The sequence below is a fragment of the Humulus lupulus genome, chromosome 7 (genome assembly GCF_963169125.1).
Source record: "Humulus lupulus chromosome 7, drHumLupu1.1, whole genome shotgun sequence".
Taxonomy (NCBI): Eukaryota; Viridiplantae; Streptophyta; class Magnoliopsida; order Rosales; family Cannabaceae; genus Humulus; species Humulus lupulus.
The window spans coordinates 166,461,734-166,473,507 of NC_084799.1; the positions used below are offsets into that span (position 1 = coordinate 166,461,734).

Sequence of the window (11,774 nt, forward strand, 5' to 3'; positions counted from 1 at the left end):
CGCGGCCCGCCCTCCATCCTCAGCACAACTTAGCCTTCAAGGGCCGCGGCCCTCCAAGAACCATGCCGCGGCCCGACCCTTCGAACCCAGAAAAACGCACCATTTTCAAGCTTAAAACCTCACCTTAAGCCATCCCAAAGCTCCCAAATCAAAACCAATTAATAATCACAACATTAGGATGGTTTAAACAACACAATTCCACCAAAAATCCAACCTAACACTCACCAAGATCCAAATTCCAAATTTCTGAAATTTCAAACCTAAAACTCAAAACCAACCATAGAAATTCTCAATTTCAACCATCAAACTTTAATTTAAACCTTACCTCAGTTGTAGAATCGTTTCCCAAAGGATCCCATGACCTATCTTCAAAGTTTCAAGCCTCAAACTCCACCTTGAATATCAAAAACCCACAAACATTCACAACCCAACAAAATCTCAGAAATTTAACTTGAGAAAAAGAATTAATTGCTTACCTTTACCCTGATTTGTTCTTGATTAACTCATGAGCTAAACCTCCAAATCCCACCATCAATTTTCAGAAATTCAAGCTTGATTTCTCCTAAGATTTCTGTGGATTCATGAAAGAAAAAGGAAAGAAAGAAGAAGAAGAGAGAGGGTGGAGGCTGGGTCGGTTTCTCTAAGTCTCCAAATGGTTTATTTGTTTTGTTTTTATAACTTAAGCTGGTTACCTCAAGGTTCGGGGTACCAAAATATCCCCGAGGCAAAAATGGTAAAATCCCCCAGTATTCCCGCCTAGACATCCTAACCTCAAATATATCTCCAATTATTTATTTTCATAACCCAACATCAAAATACTCCTTGACTCGCTCAAAGTCAAACATAATGCCCCGTTGTGACTTTTCCCCGCTATCCAGCTCTAGGATCGCCTCGTGCCGAAAGTTACACATCACGGATATACCCACATACCACTGTGGTCTCAAAAATCATCACATATTAATACAGTTATGCCCAACATGGCCAAAATTACAATTATGCCCTTCTAACACAATCCGGGCCTACATGCATACTAATATACATAGTCATGCATCTCAAATAATCAAATAGTCACATAACACGCTTTAAATCATAACCATGCATTTAACTCATAAAATCACACATAAATCCCAACATGCCCTCCTGGCACACTAATCAAGGCCCTTAAGCCTTATTAGCGATTTTGGGTCGTTACACCCAGATTTCTGGGTTTTCTCCTACATTTTTCCCGAGCCAAAACAGTTCCAATTCAACCCAAACAAGTACCTAAACCCCAACATCAATTTAAAACCCCAAATGAACCCTTTAACAACCTATAAACATCATAAACAGGATCAATTATACAATCACTCCCATAAATCACACTTTGGTTCCATGCCTCAATAGTTCAAACTAGAAAGTTAGAAACTTAGACCAAAACCTACAAAAACCTAAACCATACTTCAAATTCCTTAAACCATAACAGAAATAAACCTTATAATTGCACAAAATCCTTACCTCAAATAGAGAATTCAACCTTAAGCTTCTTTGATTCCAACTTCAAGCTAAACCCTTTGGTTTTTCCCAAACTGAATTCTCAAGCAAACCAGCCACAAACCATCTTTAAATTTTCATCCTAAATTCTATAAGAACTTGCTAAAAACACAGAGATTCCAGAGATGAAACTTACCTCTGACCAATCTTGATTCTTGTTTGGCTTCAATTGCTTCAAATCACCTTGATTCTTCTCCTAAATCTCAGAATTCCCAACTTCCTTCCTTTCTTCCTTTTTGCCCTTAATTCTCCTTTTCTTTCAGCTAAAACTGAATTGCCCAAGTGAAATAACGTGAATGATCTTTCCCTTAGCTGAAGTAATCTAAATCCCTGCCAAAAGACAACTTTGCCCTTCCTTCTAACTCCCCTTCTAACTAAACTTCAAGGACATCCTAGGCATTTCACATTCCTTGCAATTCTACCACTTTCCTCACCTAAAATCTGTTACTCTTAATGGTTACTAATGGTCACTCAAGTTACTCAACCACCATTAACCATTAACCGCTAATTCTCAACTCAACTTACAAAATTGCCAAAGCACCCCTAGGCTCCTCCCGAGCCGGGTATAAAATCCCGTTGTGACTTTTAAGTTAACTAGCTCCCTAGGACCGTCTCGGCACGTGCATCACATTAATATCACCACACTCACGTGGTATAAATCACATAATACAATTATCACATTTATGCCCTCAGCGGGCTAAAATTACCAATTTACCCCTAACATACAAACGGGGTCTACATGCATATTTATACCACCTAAACATGCATTCTAATCACATATTCATTCAAATTCACATATATTATCATGTTAATTCACTTATTGCCCTCCAGACACGCTAATCAAGGTCCCAAACCTTATTAGAAAATTGGGATGTTACACCCACACTCTTTTTATTTCAAATTTCACCCCAACAAAATCTATAAATCTCACTAAAAACCCCACCTATTCCACAATAAGGTAAAATAAGCATTTTTCTAAGAAATGCAAACTTTTGAATTCTTTACTAAGAATTTTAACTTGGTAAAATTTCTCATGGTTTTATAAATATCTCCTATGCCCAAAATAATTATTTTCCATAATTAATTGTCAATGAATATTTATCTTCTCAAATTTTCCTCGATAAGTATTTTTGGCTCGGTTCCAAACCGAGTTACCATATTTTTAGTTAAGATGAGTACATTTCTCAATATGATTAAAAATCACTAAAAATAAACAATATTTGAAATAACATATTTCAATAATCATATTTAAATTTCCTCAAAAGTGCAGTATGCTAAATATTCGGCTTCCATGGTTAAATATGGATTGTTGGATTCTTTAATGCTTCTTTGGACTATAGTTCCTCCACTAAGAGTGAATATTGAGCCAGACATCGACTTTCAAGTGTCCCTATTTGATTGGAAATCAAAATCAGTATATTCAATGGGGTTCAAGTCACCACCTGAATCAATAATTAGATGTGATAGTACAGTATAAGTGATTTAGACAAAACCCTTTTATATGGAGTCATGAGTATTATATATTTGAAGAAATGTTTCATACGAAGGCATATACATAAATATATTAAAGTATAAGATATAAATTATGTGATATATTTGATTAATAATTTAAAAAAATTAAAAAGATTATTAATGTAAAATATTAGGCACTTGTTTCTTATACCTTGAGCAAAGATCATTTCATGAGACAAGTAAAGTACTCAACTACAACGCAAGAATTATATGCTATATGAGAGTATATTATGTGTTTAACTACTTTACTCTTTATTAGAAAGCTTGATCATTGACATTTTATCATAGCATTCATGCATGGCATGCATAAGTATACATAAATTTGCATATTAGATATTCATATTATCATGTCCGGCATGATTTTGAGAAAAGTTGGCAGTTTTATGAAATGTCACAATATATTATAGGCAGAGTTTCTTTAAAGAAAGACAAGGTAAGCTATTTTTGGAGTTGCCCACTATTGGATTATTTTTTTTAGAAGAGTGCCCGAATAAGAAGAGAGAAAAAATTAAATATAGTATTTTAGAGTGATGTGACAATTTTGGGCAACTTTGTGAGGTACTCCCATTGGAATTTCTTTTATTTAAAATTTCCTAAAACTAAAGTGTGTTGGTTTCAATCTGTTTATCCAAAAAATAGCTGTTGATGACGTGGCAAGAATTTTCGACACGTGGCCGATACGTGGCAGAGATGCTGCTCGCCTATCGACCAGAGATATTTCCATATACGGAGTTCAAGTTTTATATATGGCCAGCCTGGTCGTATACTCCGTTTATTTATATGTAAATCTGTACAGTTGTGATGATATCCGAGAATATCTCTTCATTATAACCTGAAGATCCGTTATTTAAGGAAAGATATAATTAATTGACTCTTGTAACCCTCCTTGAGCCTATAAATATACAAGAAATAGCTCAAGGGGGGATCTTTTGATCTTTTTTTGAATTGCATTACTATTATCCATCGTTTGTATTGTTTTCTCCTTCTAAGGTCTGTGAAACTCAAGAACCCTAGTTCTTTGATCACACCTTTGAAGCTCAATATTAATAATAGTATCAAGTGGACGTAGTGTTGGATTAAGCTTATACAAGATCTTTATTTATTTTCATGTATATCTAATATTAAACAAATTAATACGAGATAGCCTAAAACATGTTTCTAAAATTGAATTCAAAGAGAAACAAATAATATAATACTTACAGTATACGCAGCGGAATTAAGAGTCCTTCCTTCAGTTTCTCTAACTCTTGTATCCTTTCTGTCGCGGAGTATTATCAAGAAACTGAACCGATCTTCTATTTTCTTCACGATCTTCCAATGTATCCTTAGAACCACCTAGACTAGTGTGGGCAATTCTCAACACATGAGATAGATATAGAGAGAAGAAGAGAAAATAACAAAGTGGCTTAGAAAAGGACTTGTGTTTAGAGAGAATATAAAACTATCAGAAAATCTGACTTGTGACTTATCTGCCGTCTCTAAAATCTTCTCTCTAAGCACTCCTTTTATAGACTCAATTAGGCCATTTAATTTAATTAAAAAATCAATAAAATAACAGCCATTTTGAAGCCCTAGGTCGAAATTATCATGGGCTATAGGCCCGTGAAATTTCCCATTTGATTATAAGCCCATTGGACTTAAAATCAAGGCCTGTAATATTTTCTATTGATTTAATTATTTAAATCCTTTATCAAATTAATTATTTATAATTTGAACCTTGATTTTAATTTATTTATTAATTTAGATACCAATTTATCTTAATTAATAAATCTGCCATAATTTCTCTTTTCTTCTCAAAATTACACAACTCTGTGAAACTATCCAAAATTGACCTAGTCAACTTTGATAATTCTAATTGATAATTAAATCAATTAATTGAGACTATCTAGATGATTTTATCCAAGGTACAATGGGGACCATGGGCCTATGAAATCAAGCTCCAATAAGTTATCATAAATCTAACAAATAAATTTACTAACTTATTAATTCCTCGTGACTCCACTATAGACTCGGAATTGCACTCTTGAATTCATAGAACGCTCTATAACAAATATAGATACGCTATTAATTATCCATTGTTACAACCATAATTGTCACTCAATCCTCTATAGACGGTCTACAATGAGATAGGACTAAAATACCGTTTTACCCCTCATTGTATTTTATCCTTAAAACACTTAGTTCCTTGTAAATGATATTTCAGTAAACTAATTTAATTACTGAAATGAGATGTCTATCATTTAACACCTTGAACCAAACTAAAAGGAAACCATCGTTTCACTTCTTCATCAGAAGCTATAGATGTTCATATCTATGATTAACACTCCCACTCAATTATACTACCGAGTTCCCAAGATGTAAGTATGGGCTAGTCCGTAGGGTAAGCTGGTAACGAACAAGTCAAAGAACTCAAATAATACAATCAGTTAGAATACTAACCACTCAGAATTGAGATTGAATTGACCTATGGTCGACTATATGATATGACTAGAATAGATAATAACGGTATGTTTACTTATCTTATCAACTGTCAATATCGGTCCTGTCCGATGTAACAAATACATCCGATCTTAACTACTTTGCTAATGTTCTGGAAAGAACATAACACTGTAATGTGTAAGTAGATCATATGGTAGATTTGCAAGTCAGTGTAAATCTGGTGCACTGACTAATCTTAGGACTAACTTATTTTTGAACATATAATCATATTTATATTCCACTATGATTACATCACTATAAATAAGATTAGCTATATGCTCGGGATTTAATAGAAGTTTATATTAAACAAATAATCATGAAAATAAAACATGTGAGCAAAGTGATTGACCAAGTCAAAAAATGATTTCTATTCTTTTATTGATAATAAAATGAGATTACAAAGAATTTGGGTTTTAATTAGGGCATTAAACCCCAACATGTAGGTCATTACCAATCACTGGGGCCGAATCACTATAATTCTTTGTGTTCTTTACTTTCCATTAGATTGTTTTCTCAAGCATCGTACTAATCTCCTATCGTTTATTTGACTCTGTGTCATTGACCAAAATGAGGGTCAACACAGTCAAACAAATTAATATATACAAAGTTAGATTACAATAATTCCAAGATAAAAATAAAATAATAGAAAATATGATTATAAAAAATGAGTGATTAAAGCTCTAAGAGATCTTAAATGCCTAATATTATTTAACTAACACTTCATATGTCAATGAATTTAAATTCATATCCTAATTATTATAATTTAATAAATAGTGTTGAGCACATCAACAACACATAAAATTTGAGTTAAGCACTTTATATTAAAAGTAGTTTATTTCCCTAATTATTTTTTGGTTGTTATGAGTTGGTTAGATAGTTTTTTACTTTGTTCCTAATCTACTCCTATTTTTTGGTTGTATATATATTCATTGTAGACATTTCTTTTAACACAGTTGATAATAAAAATACATTTGTTGAGAGAATAATAAAATCAGAACTTTTTCTCTAATATGGTATCAGACGAAAACTAATCTGTCTCACCATTCTTCTCCAGCAAATGGCTCGCCCAAGAATAAGAACTTCCGCTCGTCCTCCATCTTCCATTGTCGAAGATATTGCTCCACCTCCACCCTCTTCTGGTGGCATCCCTCCCACTAGCTCAGTCAATCACACTCCTTTGATTCTGATAGGCTCCGTCGACACTAGGGTTCATCACAACCCTCAAACAAATCCAAACCTAGACATCAATGATCATTCAGCCCATGAAAATCCCTATTTCCTAGGGTCTGTCGATCATCCAGGTATAATACTTACATCTCCTCTTCTCACAGAAAAAAAATTTCAATCTTGGAGAAGAGATTTCAAGATTTCAATTGGGGCTAAGAACAAATTTGCCTTCATCAATGGTTCTCTACCTCAACCACCTGCTTTCGATCCCCATTTCAATGCTTGGCAACGCTGCAACCAAATGGTCATGTCGTGGGTTCTTCACTCAGTTTCACCTGAGATCAAGACCAGTATTATGTACCTTGAATCTGAGGCAGCAATGTGGAGTGAGCTCAATCATTGCTTTGATCAAGGTAATGGTCCCAAGATCTTTAAACTTCGTGAATCTCTTATTATTCTTCACCAGGGTTCTGATACTGTAAGCACCTACTTCACCAAATTGAAGGCCATTTAGAATAAAATCCAAGAGCTCCGCCCAAGAACTCAATGCATTTGTGCAGCTTCTTGTGATAATCTTGAATATCAAAATCAAGATCAAGTGCTTCAGTTTTTGACTGGCCTCAACGACTCCTTCCATGCTGTTCGTGACCAAATCTTGCTTATAGAACCCTTCCCTAATCTGTCCAAAGTTTTTTCAATGGTGGTTCAGCAAGAAAGGCAAAGGAAACGTTGTCCCTTGCATACTCCTACATTGGCTGCTGCCAGCCCTTTCACCAACAACAACAACAACTTCTCTTCTCGACCCAAAAAGATGCGCCCAACCTGCACACACTGCCATAAACCGGGTCATCTCAAGAAAAAATGCTTCTTTCTCCATGGTTTTCCACCCTGTTATGGAGATTAGAAGAAACCCGACAACCCTTTCAAGTCAAACATGAATCAAGCCACTGTTATGACTCCTGGAAACATACAAAATCTTATTTGTATGCTCACTCAACAACTTCAACAAACACAACCTCAAGCAGAAGCAACTCTACCATCAACTTCAAACATTTCGTGTAACCTCTATCCTATACCTAATGCTATTTGGTTAATTGATAGTGGTGCTACTCACCACATGTGCTTTGACAAGAATTGCTTATCTTCTTTCAATTCTACATGTCATACTCCATTTGTTACTTTACCTAATGGCACACAAATTAAAGTTTATAGGTCTGGCTGTGTTAAACTAAATCCATATATTACTCTAACAAATGTCCTGTTTGTGCCTGATTTTTGCTTCAATTTTTTCTCTGTTCCTGCTTATATTAAGCACCATGACCATGTCATATACTTCACTCATTCTAACTGCGTTATTCGGGCACCAACTCAGAAGGCAACGATTGGGATAGCTAATCGCATTGGCCACCTATACTTCCTTCAACAAGACAAGTCATATTTTCATTCTTGTGTTTCTGTTTATAATACAATCTCTTGTACTTCCTCTGTTCAGACAAAAACTAATTGTACAAATGTTAATACTTGGCATTAAAGACTCAGACATCCATCTATGATGGTTACCAATCCTCTTAATAAAAATCTACATTTTTCAGTTTCTCATTCTAAGTCTCCTTGTCATGTTTGTCATTTAGCAAAGCAAAAAAAAATTACCTTTTAATTCTTCCAATAATATAGCTTCTGCACCATTTGAGCTAATTCACATGGATTTATGGGGTTCATTTAACACAATAAGTATAGAAGGTTATCATTATTTTCTTACCATTGTTGATGATAATACTCGTTTTACTTGGATATATATGTTGAAATGCAAATATGATGTTCAATTCATTATTCCACAGTTTTTGCTTTTGTATTAACTCAATTTTCAACTAATATTAAGGCTATAAGAACTGATAATGCAAAAGAACTAAACCTCACAAAATTTTATGCAACTAAAGGCATCAAACATTTTCATTCTTGTGTTGAAACACCACTGCAAAACTCAGTGGTTGAAAGAAAACATCAACATATATTAAATGTAGCCCGAGCCCTTGCTTTTCAATCAAACCTATCCCTCTCTTATTGGAATTATTTCATCAATACTGCAGTTTACTTATTAAATAGAACTCCTTTTGTTCTACTCAAATACAAAACTTCATTTGAGTTATTGCATCACAAACCACCATCTTATGATCATCTTAGAAATTTTGGTTGTCTTGCATATGCTTGTACACTTCACAGCAAGAGACACAAATTCACATCTCGTTCTCGAGCTTGTATTTTTATTGGATATCCTCCAAGTATGAAAGCTTACACTTTGCTTGATATACAATCTCAACAAATATTTCATTATCGAGATGTCATCTTTTATTAGCATATTTTTCCTCTACAAAAATTACATTCAGATGCATAATTAACTGAGTTTTTTTCAGATCACAATTTGAATTCTTCATCCAGCATTGAGTCAACACCCAATATGGTGCCTCCACTGTCAATTTCCACTAATGTACCTATTAAACATCATTCGGAGCAGCTTAGGACTACAAAATCTGGCAGAAATATCAACAAACCAAGTTGTCTAAATGATTATGTTTGTGAGTACTCCACTACCCATCCTCTTTCCAATTTTATTTCATATGATAGATTCTGTTTACCCGAAAAAGATTCACCTGATGATGTGGCAAAATTAGTCTGCATGTGGATTGCACGTGACTATTAACGTGGGTACGTTCTATTCGACCATTCAGATGCAGGATTAACTGAGTTTTTTTTTTTTCAGATCACAATTTGAATTCTTCATCCAGCATTGAGTCAACACCCAATATGTTGCCTCCACTGTCAATTTCCACTAATGTACCTATTAAACATCATTTGGAGCAGCTTAGGACTACAAAATCTGGCAGAAATATCAACAAACCAAGTCATCTAAATGATTATTTTTGTGAGTACTCCACCGCCCATCCTCTTTCCAATTTTATTTCATATGGTAGATTCTGTTTACCGGAAAAAGATTCACCTGATGACGTGGCAAAATTAGTCTGCACGTGGATTGCACGTGACTATTAACGTGGGTACGTTCTGTTCGACCATCGATCAGAAGAGGATTCACCCAACAGAAGGCATATTTCATGGGCGACCAGGCTGGTCGCAATATTTCAGATATCTTTTATAGATTTGTAATCTTGCATTTATGTAATAATTTTAATTTATATTATTATTTGAGATATGCTTGTATTAAATGTAATCAAGGCCCACCGGCCCATAAGGAACTCCTTGAGCCTATAAATAAGACTCAAAGGGTTCAAGAGATGAGACTTTTGGGGATCTTTAGAGAGAATTATAGTGTTTTTATCTACCAAATTTGTATTCATCTCCAAGCTTGTGAAACTCGTGAACCCTAGTTCATTGATAGCAGGTTTTGGAGTTCTACATTAATAAGAACACTAAGTGGACATAGGTCATTACCATCTCTGGGGCCGAACCACTATAAATCTTTGTGCTATTTATCTTTTTGGTTTGATTTCATCTCAATTCTGTCGTTTTACTTGACTCCGTGTCGTTGGCCAAACCGAGGGTCGACATTTTGGTGCTTTCATTGAGAGCCGAACTCAAGACTTCCAAGAAGATCAAATGGCAAAAACAACTAGGAAATCTGGGCATCCTTTTGGGAATGCGTCAACCCAGCCTCCTCCACAAAATGTGGCTGAGGATGAGCCGCAAGTAGAATTGGAGGAGAAAGAGATGGATTCTGAAACTTTGAGGACGACTTTGATTGTGTTGCAAGAGGAATTAGCCAAGCTGATGGCTAATCAAGAAAATGTGGAACAATGATGTTGCAGCAGAGGGAGATTGACAGGCAGCGCTAAGAGTTGAATGAGTGGCAAAGGGACACTTGGTGAAGGACTTTTTTTTTATTCCAAGTCATCTCAGCTTAGAGCTTATGCAGAAACCAACCTCAACTCAGTAGACATTCAGCTCAAAAAAATTTCTGATGCTGATTGGGGCACTTGTCTCGACACTAGACGATCCATTTCAGGTTTTTGTATCTTCTTAGGCCAATCTTTGATCTCCTAGAAGTCCAAGAAACAAACTACAGTGTCAAGATCTTCTGCAGAAGCTGAGTATCGAGTTAGGGCAAACACCACTTGGGAAGTTTTATGGTTACTTGCTCTTCTCAAAGACTTTGGCGTTGCTCATTCACAACTTGCACTGCTCTATTGTGACAATGACGCTGCTATCCACATCTCTGATAACCCTGTCTTTCATGAGAGAACAAAACATGTCAACATTGATTATCACATTATTTGGAAAAATGTTCAAAGTGGCCAGCTCAAACTTATTCATGTACCCTCCAAGCAAAACTTGGTTGATATCTTCACCAAACCACTCTTCCCAACTCAATTCAATACTCTACTCTCCAAGATGAATGTCACCAACATGTACAATCCATCTTGAGGGGCGTATTAAAAGTAGTTTATTTCCTCAACTATTTTTTTGGTTGTTATGAGTTGGTTATGTAGTTTTTTTTACTTTGTTCTTAATCTACCCCTGTTTTTTTTTTTTTTTGGTTGTATATATCTTCATTGTTGACATTTCTTTTAACACAGTTGATAATAAAAATACATTTGTTGAGAGAAATAAAATAAGAATTTTTTCTAACAATATTAGACACACATACACAACACACCAAGTCAAATTTGAAGTCTACAAACCGTTGGTCTTAATATAACAATATCATTTTACTTTAAAAATACTATTTTGATGACCTAGTCTCTTATTAGAGTTATTGCTCTATAATTCACATTTAACAGTTAATAATACAAACACAAACTTTAAAAGCCAACCACAAATATTTTCACATAAAGAAAAGACCAACAAGAAATAATAATAAAGAAATTTGCGTTAGTGAAAAGAATACTTGGCCAGCAATGTAGAAAATAGTGTGAGCCTCAAAAAGAAAAAAAAATGTCATGCTAAACCGTACACATTAAAAAAAAGCAATATATCTAAATATGTGTCAATATATATATTTATATATAAATCATTAAAGATCTTTTGTGATAAATTTGTCCAAATTTTGGACAAATTAGGCATTGAATTAGAACTTG

At 34.6% G+C, this 11,774-nt stretch overlaps 1 protein-coding gene across 1 annotated transcript; it reads left to right on the plus strand.

Moving 5' to 3' along the window:
- The first annotated feature begins 6,577 nt into the window (after nt 1-6,577).
- On the plus strand, nt 6,578-7,201 carry LOC133792349 (uncharacterized). Its single transcript, XM_062230251.1, has one exon. It carries the CDS (start codon nt 6,578-6,580, stop codon nt 7,199-7,201), a length of 624 nt encoding a protein of 207 aa, XP_062086235.1.
- Nucleotides 7,202-11,774: the final 4,573 nt, after the last annotated feature.

Excerpts from the sequence above, each read along its gene's own strand:
- LOC133792349 (XM_062230251.1), top strand. The coding sequence starts at position 6,578 with ATGGCTCGCCCAAGAATAAGAACTTCCGCTCGTCCTCCATCTTCCATT.